The sequence below is a fragment of the Gossypium arboreum genome, chromosome 5, assembly GCF_025698485.1.
Source record: "Gossypium arboreum isolate Shixiya-1 chromosome 5, ASM2569848v2, whole genome shotgun sequence".
Taxonomy (NCBI): domain Eukaryota; kingdom Viridiplantae; phylum Streptophyta; class Magnoliopsida; order Malvales; family Malvaceae; genus Gossypium; species Gossypium arboreum.
Genome location: NC_069074.1, coordinates 3404921 through 3421831, shown reverse-complemented (window position 1 = coordinate 3421831; position 16911 = coordinate 3404921). Strand labels below are relative to the sequence as shown.

The window sequence follows — 16911 nt, the reverse complement described above, 5'->3', positions numbered from 1 at the left end:
TGGTTGGTAATAAGTTGTTTAAGTTGTTTAATTAATGAATTAAGTCCGTTAACACCTCGTGTTCGACTCCGGTGACGGTCTCGGGTATGGGGCGTTACAGAAAATCAAGTTAAAGATTGGAAACAATAAGACAAGGTAAGAACATCAAGATTTCCATGTATTTTTAAGTTTGATATTATTGAAAAAGCATGGAAATGAAGCTAAAGTAGAGTTTTCTTATATATGGTTCTATGTTCTTGATATATTAGTGAAGAGAAATAAGAGAAAGTGGTGGGAAATATTGTAGAGAAAGGAAATAAGGGTGTTATAAACTTAATAATTAACATTTTGCACTAAAATAGTTTTGGACAGTAGCCGTAGTCTGACTTTAAAAAATCACCAAAAATTGTAGAAATCGAATTAGAGAATTAATAAAATATTAAATTAAATATTATTAAGTCTAGTTTCTTATAGAAGAAACCGTGTAAGCAATGTAATTGTGAATCATGACATATAACAAATTTTGTGAGACAAGGTCAGAATGATTTCGAGTTCCCCTGTTCTGACTTTGGAAAATCATATAAAACTGGAGAAAAAAATTAGGTTCTTAAAGTTATATGTTTAAAATCTTGAATGAGTCTATTTCAATGAGATAATTAATTTTTAGTAAAGAAGGGTCGGAACTATCAGACAGCAGAATAAGGGTGACTTTAAAGAATAAACTGTACTTATTGGCTAAACCAAAAATTCTGAAAATTTTATTGTAAGAATATACGTAAGTCTAGTTTCATGGAAAATTGGCGGATCTTAATTTCGAGTTCTGTATCTCAATATGTAAATAATTTAGTAACTATGACGCAAATGGACAGTTTTGAATATACATATATGTAAAGAGTGAAATTATTGATAATGTTACTTATAATCATATTATATAAATTAAGGATATGGAATGGAGAGGAGGAGGAGGAAAATATGTATGAATATTCAGCTAGCATAGCTAATTTGCATGTTTTAAGCTTAGGGACTAAATTGAATAAAAGTAAAACTTTATGCGTAATTTTGTAAAAATGTTAGAGATGACCAACTTGCATGAAGTGGATTATTTTATTTTTTAAAATTGCAAAATTGAATGAAATTATTAATTTAGCTCAAGATAAAAAATAAAAAAAAATATGTTTTAAGGATTAAATTGAAAAGTGTTAAAATTATGGAAAATTCTGATATTTTATAGAATTCATGGGTTGTTATCAATTTGTATGAGAACAGCGACTGGAAATAAGGATTAAATTGTAAGAATTTTATTTTTTTAGCCTAAGGATGAAATCGTCATTGATTAAAAGTTTAGGGGTAAAATGGTAATTTTGTTTAGAGCATTAATTGAATGTATTAGAACACGAAATAAATGAAAACGACATCAAATTTATTTATAAAGATCTGGATGACTCGAATACGAGACTTGAACGTGGAAAAGAAAAGATATCGGATTAATGAAATTATAAACATGAACAAGCAACTAGGTAAGTTAGTGTAACTTGAATTGTATTTTTAAATGCATGAAATATCGATATAATGAATTACCTGATTTATGTTTATGAAGAAATGACAAGAGAATGATATTTATCATGATATGTCAATATGTGATTATCTTTGATACGTTGATACAAGGAAATTAAGCATATTGAGATGAGTAATAAATTCAAGTAAAACATGTCGAAAAAAAAATAAGTATGTTTAAAGGACAATATGATTGATTTTAATTGGTTCCAAATATGAACGTTAGATGAAATGAAATATCTAATAAATAAATCGGTAACTCCGGTAATGCTCCGTAACTCTATTCTGGTGACGGATTCAGGTTAAGGGCGTTACAGCCCGTGTCTTGGGCCGTGTGGGTAATCAATATGAGGCACACAGCCATGTCCTAGTCCGTGTCCTTACCGGTGTAACTCTCTAACTTGGGTCACACGGCCATCCACACGCCCGTGTACTAGGCCGTGTGCAAGATGCAAGGGTTACATGGCCACGTCACATGCCCGTGTGCTAGGCCGTGTGTAAAAACCTGGCATTCTGTTTTAAAATTTTAAGGTGCAGGGGACACACGGCCAAACCACACGCCTATGTGCTAGGCCGTGTGTCGCAGACAATTGAGACACACACCCATGTCTCTGCCCGTGTGGACGAAAATAAGCCACTTTTCTCATCCTTTTTTATACCAACCTATATACAATATTTCACTACATTAAATAGCCCCAATCAAGTAATCAGCACAAGCCAAATTTAACATGATATATCATCACAAAACTCAATTGCCTAAACTTACCAAAATAACTCCATTCATTGATTTACCAAACTCTGCTACTAAATGCATGCATACAAACATATATATATATATGTCATTCACAACCATACTTCAAATTTAACTCTTTTCTAATCTAGCCCTACATATGCCATATAAACTATAAAATGTATAACAAAATCTACCATAGCAAACTGGATAGTGTGGCCCGATGTGTTAATCTTATCCTCGGAACTTCTTGAAAATCTACAAGGAACATTAAATTACACAAGTAAGCTTAATGAAGCTTAGTAAGTTTGTTGGCTTTAAATATAAATCTTACCAAACATACTATAATAATTCATTTAGGTAAATCATTTCACAAACATTTCTTGTCAATCACAACTTCGATTGATGAATTCACTTATTTGAGCTCAATATCAATAATAACTTATATTCTTCCACATTAATTCCCTATGGCACTTACCAATCCTTTTCAAATCAGAAAACGTCTTATGGATTTTAGTACATCGTAAACAGAACCCCGAAGGCTGCACAGAAGCATATAAGTGTTAAATAGAAACCCGTAAGGGTTAAACGGAAGCTCATAAGAGCTGAACAAAAACCCATAAGGTTAATTTGAAGCTCAGAAGAGCTAAATTGAAACCCAGAAGGGTTAAACTGAAACTCATATGAGTTAACTGAAACTCATGAGAGCTAAACGAAAAGCAAGCACGGAAGTTCGCAACAAATGCTGAACCTTAGTTTACTTGGGTAATTTTTCGTCAATTCTTCCTTTGCACTGAATGATTTTGTACTCAATCCCGCATTCCATTCATTTTGAACATTCATTTCAATTTCATAACTTTAAGAATAATTTTATTTTCAATAAATAATATGAATAAATACATATTACATTCATCAATTTAACATTTAAAATACCATTAATCAATTTAACATTTAAAATTAAATTTTAACCATACGAACTTACCTGGGCTAAATTATGAAATTTGTAGTAGTTCAGGGAGTATTCGGCTAATTTTCCTTTTCCTTGTTGGTCTACAGTCTCTTGATCTAAATTGTAAAATTTTTCATTCATTTGCATACATTTCAATTTCAGTCCAATTTACAATTTATACCCTTCAAATTTTAAAATTACACAATTACTCCATCTTTTACAATTTTTATAATTTAGTCCCTCATCAATTAACCCATCAAATGAGCTAATCTTTCTCAATTAATACTTTATCTAACTATTCTAGACTATCTCACAGCCTTTGATAAACTGAATCTAATATCAAATCCTAAGATTTAATCTTTTTTACAATCTAGTCCTAAAATCAATTTCTATTAAAATTACTTGATAAAATCATCATATAATAAAATTAAAGCTTCAATTCCATGTTAATTCATCATAAACATCAAGCACTCATCAATGGTAACTTTCAAAATTACCCATAAAATCAAAAACTAATGAATTAGATAGTTGGACCTAATTGCAAAAGTAAATTTTAAGAAAAGAGCAAGAATTGAACTCACATGTAGCAAAATATGAAAACCAGATTCTTAAGGGTTCTTCAATGGTGTTTTTGGCTGAGAATTATGAAGAAATTCTCTAGAATTCTCTTTTTATTTCAATTTGTAAGCTAAATATTTTGATTTTCTCAATTTTGCCCTTATTTCACCTGATTCTTTGATTTTTTTTTCTGCCTATTCCGCCCAAGTCATCATCTTTAGGATAATTTTCCTTTTAAGTCCTCTCTCATTTAACACTTGAGCTATTTAATCATTTTAGCAAGTTTTACACTTTTTTCAATTTAGTTCTTTTTAATTAATTAACTATCAAAATGTTAAAATTTTCTAACGAAAATTTAATACTAAATCAATGACACTCCTTAAATATTTATAAAAATATTTAAGGCTCGGTTTATGAAATCGAGGTCTCGATTCCTCATTTTCGAAACCATTTACCTAATAACTCCTTCTAAAACATAAATCACCAATTCAAAATATTTCTAAAATCACACTTGACTCATAAATAATAATTAATAAAATTTTCGAACTCATTCGTCGGATTTAGTGATCTCGAATCACTGTTTTCGACACCACTAAAAATTGGACAGTTACATGGGCTCTATCACACGACATGACCACAGGCCTTATGACCCTGTTTTCAAAATTTTTCACGATTTTTGATTTGATTCAGATTGCTTCTTAGTTATTTTCAAAGTCATTTTTAGGTCTCGTATACTTGATATAAAACTCGTAAATGTATGTATTTTATGAATGATGTTAGATATGGATTTTTGATTTAAAATTCAATATTTGTATGATTAAATGATGTTAAATGTTCCGATATGCACCGTAATACTTTGTAACCTTAATTCAGCATCGGAGACGGGTTAAAAGTGTTACATTGAGGCCCCCAACATAACGATTTTTCCACAAATCAGTCAAATATCGGTTAATAGAGCTGCCTATGTGGCATGTAAGGTTGAAGATGACGTGTCAAAAAAGAATTAAATATAAAATAAATAAATAAATAATCTGAAAAAAAACTCTAAACTGTGGAATCTCAAAAAAAAAAAAAAACTTTAATTGCCAAACTGTGAAAAAGTCGATGGCACAAAATCAAAAACCCCTAAATGTTGAGGGTATTTTTTTTACAATTATGCCTTATTATTTCTGTAATCAAAGATGACAAAGTCAGCATTTTGTTTCATTACTAATGGTATTTAACTGTACAGCTTACAACTTATCTAACTGAGTAAGTTATTTACCTAAATTTGTAATATCCGATAAGATTTTATTTATTTTAAAATTATTTTTCTCAACATTTTGGTGTACATGTACATATATTCAAGGTGAATTCAGCTGTTAGGTGCAGAATTGTACAAACCAGGGGATATAAATGGATCACGAAATTAGAGTTATAAAGTTCAGTGCCCCATATATAGCAAGCCGAGTGCCATAAATGCAGCCAGACTAAAACCAAAGTTGGCCGCAACCGCCATGCCACTTGAAGGAGCTGGCGCTTGTGCACCAGGGGGACCCTGCGGCGGAGGTTTGGAATCAAGAACAGGGACAGCGCCTACCGGGGGTAGTGGAGGGTCAACAATATCTTTAATCTCAAGTGGGGGACTTGATGGGAACGCTGTTGCCGGTAAACTCTTAGGAAGTATCTTTAGGAGTCCACCTGGTTGAGATGCTAAGATGCAGTACTCTGCATCAATGTCCGAACACGTGCTCCCTGCAACCACCAAAAACCGAGTTAGATAAATAGCATAGCATGGAAACAATTGTATTTTTTTTTTGCACTCACTCAAATATCTGCTAGCAGTTTTAGGGAACTCGGTTACAATCCCATCAACTTTTACGTCTATAACATAAGTGGCAATCTCTATTGTGGGATCTGCATAGTAATCTAAAGGGATATGAACAAATTCATTCCTCATAACATAGACGTAAACCGAGACGTTGTGGTCGTGCAGTTCCTTGACAGCATTGGTTTGTTGCGTGGTGTAGTCAAGGTCGATGTCTATCAAGGAACGTCTGGATAACACAGCTCCATCAGCGTATTTCTTGATCTCTTCGGCTGCCTGTTTAGATACCCCGCTGATCTCCTCGAACCGGAACAATCTTTTGTAACCAGACTCACCTTTAAACTTTGATAGCACCGCACTGTCGTCTGATTGAATCATGACTTGCTTATTTTCTAAGCTTGCATTTTTCAAGGTTTTGGTCACTGCATCTACAACGTCAAGATGCTTCTTCGATGCCAAGTAACGAGCATTCTGGTGAGGAAGCGATCAGTGTCAGGATTTGCAGATATATTTTTTTGCGTATTGGTCAATTGATTATAATATATCTTACTTCTATGCTGATCAAAACTCCAACTGGTTTTGTTTTAGCAAACCCCAAAAAGTCACTAAGTGAGATGAGTTTTCCTTTGTTTTTGGCCTCAGGGTTTCTCTCTAACCCAGAGTGTTGTAAAAAAGGGCTAAACATTTTAGCTGAAGAATAAAAACCAACATATACATTAGTCACACTGCTAACAGGACGTTTAACTTATGTGTTTGTGTTAAAAAATGAGTTTTACGTTTCAAGCTCTGGATCTCGGTCCATGTAAGATCAAACGAAAAAATTCCCTTCTCCTTCTGAATTTCAGGGATGGAGACAGCACGAGTGAGGAAGGTAGACATTGCTGTAGTGTCCCTTGTCAAATCAGGCGAATCTAAACAGAAGGCAACTCCATCTTTCGACATCTGGACTGAGCAGTCTATTATGTCGGCTCCATCCTTCACAGCTTGCTCATAAGCCAGATCAGTGCAACCAGGATATGTCCCACTTGCTCCATTGTGTGTTATAATCAAAGCATTCACTGTAAAGCCACAAAATCCTTAGTGTATCGATATATAATGGTATGGTGCTTATTTGAAGGATTCAAACTTAGCACGCATTTACCTTTCTTGTCGGTGTCATTACCTGCAAGGCATCCTGCATCAAAAAGACGATTTATTATATAAATGTTAATAACGAGCGAGCATATAACAACTAGCTTGGATTCAAACAGCAGTTAATAAGCTCACCAATGGCGTTTCCAGCTGTCTGGCTGAAATCCGTAACGAACCCATCGACCGTGTTGTTTGGATCACTAATGAACTGCAAGTACTCAGCTGTGGGATCATAAGAGTAATTGTAACTTCCTGGAATATCATTTGCAAAAGCAGCAGCAAAGACTTCTAGGTCATGCTTGTGAGCATCAGCCACAAGGGTAGTGGGCTGTGCCAAGTAGCCATTTGCATTAAGGGGCCATATATATTCCTTTGGAACAAGAATTCCAGATGCGAAGGCTCTGACGGCCTTGAGATTCTTCAATATGTCGCTATATTTTTTTTTCTCCGTGGGCTCGATTGCATCGGGACCGAGGAACGTCAAGACCAGTCTTGTGTCATTGGTTACCTTCTTCGCCATTTTCTTCAAGAAACCAATCTCGGTACATGAAAGGTATTGTATGCTGTGAAATCCAATAGTATTTTCAATATAGTCCGACATACTGAGTTTGTGTTCATCATAGAAACTGTCGTACTGCAATACAGAAACAGGTGGTGAGACCATATTATTAGCTGCTGACAAGAGAACAGGTCGGTCGGGGAGAAATTTGAAACCTGAACATTCAACCAAAACAACGGCGGCCTAGCCTGCAAAACCTCCTCAACAGTAGACAGCGGACTTGTATTGTCGAACGCATCTGTTCGAGACAATATATTTTGGACAACTGTTGGCGAAAAAAAGAAGAAGCTGTTTAGATGGGTAATCCTTAGCAAAACATATATTCTTGGGGGACAAGAAGAATTTGAGACACTTACTTGTGACCTTATCCCTTAATGCTTTAAATGGGTAATCCATAGCAAAATAGCCCTTAACATCTTCTCCATTGATTTTGTAAGTTTTGGAAGCATTTGGAAAGGAGTCTTCGATGTTTGTAGTGTTTTCAAGGTTGATACTCGTCACGCATAAGCCAACGTTGTCTTTTGTTAACTGCAGATTGCAGAGCAAAGCCAAATCTGTAGCTGCTGAACTCAAGGCCATGTCGATTGCAGTTGGGCACGATTCTGGGAAAAGCCCTGTAAATCCTCCTCGAGCAATTACAAGGGGCGGGTAACCTGGAAACCCACCATTTTTATTATTTGCTTAGAAAAGAAAGGCAAGGTTCTACTGCTAAAACTAGAGCAACTGTTACGTTACCGCTTAATGTTGGCCATTTCTTCATAAGAGCCAGAGGCTTAGGAGGAGGCGCCATTTCTTGCCCTCCACCACCACCGCCTCCGACTGCAGGTTGGCCACCCTTTTGAGCCCAAGTGACTTGGACCAACAGGGAAATTAAAACCAAAAACCTGATCATTTTGCCACCAAACATCCTGCAATTTTGCTTTCAAGATTATACCTAAATGCACTAGCCAAAATATAACAGCCCCATACGTTATTTTTCTTTCCCTTAAAATATTTATTTCGTTTCATCTGAAAACATCTCTCTCAAAACGCATAAATCTAAGATCACACATAACAACAAAACCATTAAAAAGAAAAAAAAACATCATCATCATTCAACATTAATATACATATGAAGAGAAATCAACTTACCTGAACTTACAATTCACTAATTATATAAACATTCCCCCCTCAAGTTTCTAATAAACTATGAAAGAAACTCTCCAAGGGAATGCAATGCAATGCAATAAAAAGGAACAAAAAAGGATGAGGTAGAGAGAGATTAACTGGTTTAAAATTTTGTTTTTGACAACTCCCTTACAAGTTTTTCGCATTGATAGCTGGTCACAATTTATTTTAGTGAACCACCTTTTGGAATTGGCCTTTTGTTTATTTCCTATTCTTGTTCCTCATTTTTAGACAACAATATGACTTAATAACCGGCAAATCACGGCTTAACACCAACTACTTAGTATTGTTGTACCCTACAGCTACTGTCTTTTCATTTGTATTGCTACATCATTTATGCTTTTTTTTTAATATAAAATATTTTTCAATAACCTTCACAAATATAATTCATGCTAGTCAATTTCGTTCCGATACTACCTGTCATCCCGGTAATAAAATAAAATAACAAACTTTAAATTTTGTTTTGGTGCAAATTTTAATCAATATCGACCGCATACCATTTGATTTTACTCATATCACCTGGTAAAAAAAAAAATTATTTACACCCAAGCCCTTACAGATGAAATTAAAAATATGTATTTTTTTGGAATTTTATTTTTTAAATATTTGCTAACATAGTATTTTGCCACATCAGCATAATGTACATAGTGCTACCGTGTGTCGTCGCTCAATTGATTTGTTAGCCATATCAATAAAACCTTGATTTTATACAAATTTATACATGAAAATTTTGATTTATTGCATACATGAATAATTATATTTATCAAATATAAAAATAAATTGATGCATTTATTTCTTTAAATATGTATGATTAAATTAAAATTAAAGTTTCAAGTATATATTTGAACCATTATTAGAGTTTCACATATATAATTATACCAAATTAAAATTTATGTATATAATCCTACATTAAATCTTTTAAATTTATTCCTTTAAAATATATCATTCGGACTAATATTGGTAACGTTTTTGTAATGGACTAATTGATGATAATGTCTAGTTTTTCCAGTTATCAATTATAAATTACTTTTTTTTTAACTTTTAAGTTACGGATTTTTAAAGCAATACCTTCAAATTTTCCCAGCAGATATAAATTTTGTAATTATAATAAATTTTAATGGTAATAGTTAGCCATATTTAAAATGAGAGTAAATTAATCCCAACATGCTAGATGAAAGAGTAAACAAATTATTATGTTTAAAATCTTTTTAATTTAAACCTCTCGTACCTTATCTTGACATGATAATATTTTAAAATAAATAAATTTTATAATTATTTAAAATTCACTTTTAAGATGAACCTAGACAAATAATTATCCTGTTCATTTCATCCTAGACAGGGTTTTCAAAATTATAAAACATGGAGAATTGATTAAAATTTATTAAGAATTATAAAATATTGTAAAATTATTAAAAACAATATCTAGAAATGATCTTGGACAAATAGTTGTTCAACTTGAATGAACTTGGGCAATCATTTATCTAGGTTCGTTCTAGATTGTTTTTAAATAATTATTAAATATTATTAAAAACTATTTGAAAATTATTAAGAAATATAAGACACTATAAATAATAATTTTTAAAATTATAAAAAATTATATACACACAAATAACATGTTTAAAGAATTGAAATATACCCATATATGGGGTTAGAGTTGTGTGACTCGGATTTCATCACTTGTTAGAGAAAAAAATAGATATGGGTCATGCTGCATAAGTTGAATCAATATAGTACTATACTTCTTCTATTAGACATTGATTATAACAATGTTGTTTAACCCATAAAATAGGTGTAATCGAATTGCTCTTATATTTGTGATTTTTGAATATTAGTAAATTTCTCCTCCTTTGCTCATGATTTTTCCCGATGAGGATTTTCCACGTAAAATCTGTATGTTCTTATTTTTCTTTCTTATTGCTTTGCAAATCATTTCTATTGCCGTTATCGACGTATAATATAGCATATACACATACACGCACTGACATCTTCTTAATCGAATAGATATTTTTAGTTAATCAAGTTGATAAGTTTACTCTTTGATCTAACAAACATGAACTAATTTACATATATTTTTAGTAGCAGAGAACAAAATGCAATCCCTTCGACATTTTCAAAGATATAATGGAGTTAACTGCAATGCAATCTCTTCCGCATTGCTCACTGTACGTTGGTGTTAATTTTTTTTAAAAGAGGGTAAAGTACTAGCATTAAACTTAAGTCAAATTTGGGGAGGCGAATACTCTAGCTTACCTATCAGGTCATAACACGATATTTTCTTTATATTAATTTTAGTTTGTATAAATTGTATCAATTTGTTTCAGACAGTTCTGATTGAATTGGTCGAAATATTAGGCACATATCAATGATAAATAATATTAAAATAAATATATTTTTTTATTTTTTATCAAAATTTTTAAATGTTTTTTATTAATTAAAATTATACTTAGTTTACCATTACTTTTCAAAAATTATTTTTTTTTAAAAGTGTTTTTGGGTCAAAAAGTTTGAGCTAAAACTAAAGTTTTTTATTTCTTGCTTTTGGTTTAAAAAGTGCTCTTGCAAAGACTTTTTTTGCCCCCAAGACACTTTTAAAAAACTCACAAGCATGAACCCATGTGATGGCCTAACGGCCAAGGGTGTTCATTATCTTAGGTGTGGCTTGAGTTCAAGTTGTGCTAGTTACATTTGTTGTTTGAATTTTGCCCTATTAATGTAATTCACCAAAAAAAAAACTCAAAAACATCTCGTTTAACAATATTTTTTTTATCTAAATAGTGCTTTTTACCTCAAAAGTGTTTTTTTATCTAACTTTATGTGTATGTTTTAATTTGATTTTCATTTTACATATTTAGTATAGGGTGATCATATTGTAGATTTTTAAAATAATGTTGTGGATAATTTTGTTGTTTAATGTTGAAATGTTTTTTGTTTTTATTTTAAATTTGTTAAATGATGAAATTTTATTTGTGAAGTTTATTGATAAATATTTTATATAGCCAAATAATGTTTTAATTGTAGACTAATAATACATATAAATTCTAATAGAAAAATGATGTATCCGTCGATGCGATAACAACTACCTTAATTAACTATACACCATTAAATATAATTAATGAATTAATGTATATTCTATAAAAATTATGGAATACTTGATTTTAACCATACATATGAATTAACTATACACCATCGGTACAACAAAACAACAGTCGTCAAACCATCGGTTTAAATAATTGATTTTAACCTCTTAGTTTTATTTATTTCATTTTCTTATTAAAAAACCCCTTAATTGTGAAAATCAAAAACAAAACCTTACTTCTTAAATTGGGCTATGCCGGTTAGCTTCCAAGCGGGCTAATTAAGCCCAAGCTTTTTAAGTTTGTTGGGACCGGACGGGTCTAGCTCGAAAAGTACTTACACTTATGAAAAAAATCAAACGGCCTATAACACTAGATTCTAATAGGACCATACAGATCAACGGCCGTAATGTATTCAACTTCGGAAAATCGCATTTTCTTTTGGTGAAATTTTGGTATTAGGCCCTATATTTTGTATAAATTGTGAATTTAGTATCTATACTTTAATTTAGTCATATACAGTCTCTGTGCTTTTAGAATTTACAAAATTTAATCTGACCTAATGGTGCGTATTAAATTTATTAAGTTAAGTTCCGTTATTTTCAAAAAAAACAGATTTAGTGATTGTCATTTGTATTTAAATTAAAATTAAAAATATTGTAATAAAAATGATCCAATAAGAAAATATAGAATAAATTTATAACTTTAAGCATAATACAAAACTAATACCATAATTTAACTAAACAAAATTAATTATTACAGAATTAAATTTAAAATTAAAAATTACTATAATTTATCAGGTACAAGTAGAATTTGACCTTTTATTTTTGTCGGCACATAATTAGATGCGAGCTAGCCAAAGCGATTGCAAAGAATTGAGAAAAAGCTCGACTTCACCAGATACTTATTCCCTACTCTCCCTTACCTCGAATCTCAAGAGGCAAAAAACGGTTGAACAAAGAACAAGAATTTATAGCAGATAGAGAAGAAGAAAAGAAAGAAATTTTATTATTGATATTATCATTTCTTTTTGTGTGGAAAATTAAGGGAGAAAGGGAAAGATGAAGATCACGTCGTTATTGGTGTTGAAGTGCAACCCAGAAGGATCTGATCCGATCATATTAGCGAACGCAACTGATGTGAGCCATTTCGGTTACTTCCAAAGGTCAAGCGTGAGGGAGTTTATCGTCTTTGTTGCTCGAACCGTCGCCAAACGTACACCTCCCGGCCAGCGCCAGTCCGTCCAGCACGAAGGTCCGTTTAACTTACTTAATTTTGTATTTGTTTTGATGATTATCGATTTTTGTGGCGATTAGATTAAATTACACCGCGTTTGGATTTCTTTTTAACAAGTACTTGATTATATTTATCCAAGAAGCAATTAATACGCTTTAAAATCTGAACTTTCATAGAGTATGCAGTTAGGTTATAGGCACAAGTTTAAAGGATCATTTAATTACTAATTTAAGGTTTTTTTTTTTTGGCATTTACTGCCTTACTTTATTGAATTCAACAAAGAAAAAAACACTTTGCTAGTATATGTTTCTTTTCATAAATATCGGTTTCATAGCAAAGATGATGCTTCTAAAGCTTTCTTCTATCATAGCTTGATGAAATGCACAATTTTTGAAAATTAAACAAAGCAAGTGATACGTTGATAAGTAACTGCCCACCTAGTCAACCTGCAAATTATCCGTCTACAGTAACCATATTCTTCCATTTTAAGCATCTAAATAGTTGTGATGTATTTTTCATCCCTAAAATGCAAATTTTTGTGCTATTTCACCCTTGACTCAAGGGGGGAAAAAGTTGTTCAAATTTTAAACATCTTATTCTATATGTTCTTCTTTTCTGCTTCGGAGGGTAACTAAGTCCTCTGACTTTCGAGAAAATATATTTCATGTAGGAGGAGAAGGAACAATCCCTAAGGCAGGTTAAACTGCCTTAACCTGCTTTCCCCCCCTTCCAAACTGCCTACTCTCTTTGTTCTTTAAGGATTCCTTTCAACCTTTAATTACTGTTGCTGCTGTCCTATGTTTTATTGGTGATTTGAAGATCACTTCTTTCCCCCACTAACATGATCCGGATCATCCAGGCATTGATTATTGATACTGCTCTGTCCAGGATTAGAGCTGGTCTGTGTCATTAAAGGAAAGTGTGTTGTTCAGTATAGCAAATCTCTTCAATGATCCAGGATTTTCTATTTTCATGCCTTATTGCAACCACCATCCTTCCTACAAGCTTAGTCTACCTTATCAAGTTTAGAATTTCTGATAGAGTCATCCTTATTGATACCTGAATGAACTCTATTACTTCCATCACCAGACTCCTCTGTTAATTCCCCTGCATTCTTAGATACAGGGACCCCTTCCTTAGGAAGCAAAATCTTAGCAGCATCTGCTGTCTTACTCGTGGAGTTCCTGGAGATATGACCAAATATTCTTTTCAGCATCTGCATCTGGAGTTATTGTGTTCTCTCTTCTTCTAGATTTTGAATTTTTCTATATGTTCTAAAATTGCAATTTTGGTAGTAAAAAATTGTCATTCCAATGTGTTTTCTCACAATTAGTAAAGATTTTAGTATTTGACTTTATATGGATGACCTCTCTTTTATTTTTGTGGACTTCATTTCTGTTTTGGGTTTGAAAAGATGATCTGGTTGAGTATGAGTAAATATTATGGTGTATTTTTTTCTTCATATTTTTTTGTTTGGCGTTGTTAATTTAGATTACAAGGTACACGCTTACAACAGAAATGGACTTGTTGCCTTGGGATTTATGGATGACCACTATCCTGTTCGAAGTGCTTTTTCGCTTCTCAACCAGGTAAACGAGCTGCAGCTTTATTTTTTCTTTGTCTTAATGATTTTCTTTAAGCTTCAATATCATCTAATCTTATTAATTGCAATATTGGTGTTTTGCTTTTAGTTGTACTGAGAAGTGAGAACTAAGTTCAAATTTACTGGGTTCTTACTACTTTTTCATATGAACTGTCTAGTTTCAAGATTATATAACTAGTATCAGTAACGATTACAAAATTTCTTTTAAATACTATTAGTTTTTGATTGATGTTCACTAGTGACTCACGTATGTTTATGCTGATACTTGGCTCATATGTTGGATATGGTTAGGCTCTTTGTATTGTGGATAGATAGATGAAGGTTGTTGCCTCTTCTCTTTGCATCTGATAGTGATAACTAGATAATGGGTGGAGGAAGATATTGGAGTAAGAGTTTAAGATGATGTCAAGAGTCTTTGGATCACATATTATCACATTTGTTATGCATCTAATTTTGTTGTGAAGTTTATCTGCGAGTTTGTAGCTTCTGTGGTTTCTTTAATAAATTTCAAATGATAATGTTTTGCAGGTGCTAGATGAATATCTGAAAAATTTTGGGGAATCATGGAGAACCGTGCAAGCTGATAGTACTCAATCTTGGCCCTACCTGGAAGAAGCTCTGGTTAAATTTCAGGTATCTGTTTTCCTCCTCAATTTCTCATTCTTGAGTTTTAACTTGGGATGTGGAATTATACTTTTCAAATTCATATCGGAAACCATTTGTTGAAGATAACTTTTTTTTAACCGTCTTTCCATCTTCAGGACCCTGCAGAGGCAGATAAATTATTGAAAATACAGAGGGAGTTGGATGAAACTAAAATCATCCTTGTAAGAATTTCAAGTTGTTCTTGCATGGATTTGATGATTTTTTGTGCTATACCTTTAGCTTTCAGCTATCATACCATTTAATCTTCAGCTTCTAATTATCATTTTGTTGGCAGTTTCATATTCGTTGTGAATGTTTACTTTGTACTGTAACATGCAAAACACATGCTTTATCATGAATGCTTTTTCTCTTTTTCACATTGGAACTATTTGATGAAATGATAAGGTGTCACAGAAAGATTTGTTTATAAATAGCTAACTAGTTCAGGTTATCATTGATTTTGTTTAAGTGGAGTGATATTAAGAACGGTGTGCTTTTTCAGTTGGATTATAAGAATGCAATTTGCAAGTCTATTGGTTTCAAGCTGTTCCCCCCCTCCATATTCTTATCAGGGAAATGACTTGAAAAGTGCCTAAATGAGTTTGCTAAAATTATTCTTCTAGCCTATTGTCATTTGGTGGAAAGAGAGGTGTTGTAAGTTTAGGTCATATGAACTGCCAAGTGGCTTTTTAGAATAGAAGAAAAAGTCTATGCTTACTGCCAAATGAGGTGAACCTAGGTTCCATTCTTTATTTGTGGTTTGTGAAAATTAGTTCTTGCAATTATTTTCTAATACCTGGCTGTAACTCCTTGTAAAATTGATTATATATCCATCACAGTTTCGATTGTTTGGCACACCAAGCAGCTAATAAGTGCTGTCTGTTTTCTCAACTTAAGGATTGTCAAGGAATATTTGCTAGCTAGTGGTTTGTTTGAAACTTCAAGCAGTTTAATATATTCTTTCCTTGTATTTTCTTCAAGTCCTGTGTGATTTTCTGTTATCTTCTGCTGCTTAATATGTACCTTGAAGATGAAATGTGGAAAGAAGTTTAATGTTGTGTGAGCATATGATTGATTATTTATTCCTCTCTCATTGATTGAAATGATGCAGCATAAAACTATTGATAGTGTACTTGAACGAGGTGAGAAGCTGGACAGTTTAGTTGAGAAGAGTTCAGATCTGAGTGCGGCATCTCAGGTACATGTGCAAGACTTAATTCCACTATACATTCACCAATTTGCAATTTTGCATATGCATCGGGAGGCCTTTCTTTCTATCCCGTTCATCAATATATATGTAGTTGCCTGGGATTGAAACTTGTCCTTGAAACCAAGGGTTCAGGACTCTTTTCTAAAGATATAATATTTATTAGTAGTCGCCCTTCTAGTATTAGTTATTCTGTCCCCTCCTGCTTCTTTCTTATCATGTCCTTTTGGAACTTTTTGTTATGTATACTGTATGGCAAGTCAGTATACCCATATTTTGTCTTCAAATGCTCCGGAACATGGTAGGCATGTGGCATTTCGATTTTGTTAACAGTTTATCATCTTAATCTACGTATGCTTGTTAAAACAGATGTTCTACAAGCAGGCCAAGAGAACCAATCAATGCTGTACCTTACTGTAACCTTCCAGAGAAAGCAGATGTGCTATGATGATGACTTTCACCTGTTCTGGTGACTGAAAGCTCTAATGGTACTGTACGAAAAGGGAAGTGAAACCAAAACATTCAAAAGGATGATTTTCATATACATACATACATATATGTATTATATAACACTTGCAACGTGCCTTCTAAGTACTAGTAAATTTTATTTCTTATTTGCTCAAATCTCTTTTTTTTTTTTTTGGGGGTGTGTCATATCAATCTTCATGGTTGTATTTGGAAAATGCTAACAGAATACTCTTCCAAGATTCAA

The 16911-nt window shown here is 32.6% G+C and overlaps 2 protein-coding genes across 2 annotated transcripts; one reads left to right on the top strand and one right to left on the bottom strand.

Moving 5' to 3' along the window:
* Positions 1-5026: 5026 nt before the first annotated feature.
* On the bottom strand, positions 5027-8716 carry LOC108471500 (glycerophosphodiester phosphodiesterase GDPDL6). The gene is made up of 10 exons (XM_017773112.2): positions 8399-8716; positions 8003-8175; positions 7624-7920; positions 7423-7532; positions 6844-7342; positions 6719-6751; positions 6354-6635; positions 6128-6267; positions 5577-6048; positions 5027-5504 (listed from the first exon to the last, which is right to left on the bottom strand). The coding sequence occupies exons 2-10, from the start codon at positions 8172-8174 to the stop codon at positions 5194-5196; spliced, it is 2316 nt and encodes a 771-aa protein (XP_017628601.2). The 5' UTR covers position 8175; positions 8399-8716; the 3' UTR covers positions 5027-5193.
* Positions 8717-12346: 3630 nt separating this feature from the next.
* On the top strand, positions 12347-16823 carry LOC108473903 (VAMP-like protein YKT61). Its single transcript, XM_017775714.2, has 6 exons — positions 12347-12762; positions 14236-14333; positions 14876-14980; positions 15109-15174; positions 16104-16190; positions 16569-16823. Exons 1-6 carry the CDS (start codon positions 12570-12572, stop codon positions 16617-16619), a joined length of 600 nt encoding a protein of 199 aa, XP_017631203.1. The 5' UTR covers positions 12347-12569; the 3' UTR covers positions 16620-16823.
* The last annotated feature ends 88 nt before the right edge of the window (positions 16824-16911 follow it).

Excerpts from the sequence above, each read along its gene's own strand:
- LOC108471500 (XM_017773112.2), bottom strand. The coding sequence starts at position 8,174 with ATGTTTGGTGGCAAAATGATCAGGTTTTTGGTTTTAATTTCCCTGTTG. Across the intron at positions 7,533-7,623 it reads ATTAAGGGATAAGGTCACAA|TTGTCCAAAATATATTGTCT; the intron begins GTAAGTGTCTCA and ends TTTCGCCAACAG. Across the intron at positions 6,752-6,843 it reads GACAGCTGGAAACGCCATTG|GATGCCTTGCAGGTAATGAC; the intron begins GTGAGCTTATTA and ends TTTTTGATGCAG.
- LOC108473903 (XM_017775714.2), top strand. The coding sequence starts at position 12,570 with ATGAAGATCACGTCGTTATTGGTGTTGAAGTGCAACCCAGAAGGATCT. Across the intron at positions 12,763-14,235 it reads CCAGTCCGTCCAGCACGAAG|ATTACAAGGTACACGCTTAC; the intron begins GTCCGTTTAACT and ends TTGTTAATTTAG. Across the intron at positions 14,334-14,875 it reads CTTTTTCGCTTCTCAACCAG|GTGCTAGATGAATATCTGAA; the intron begins GTAAACGAGCTG and ends AATGTTTTGCAG.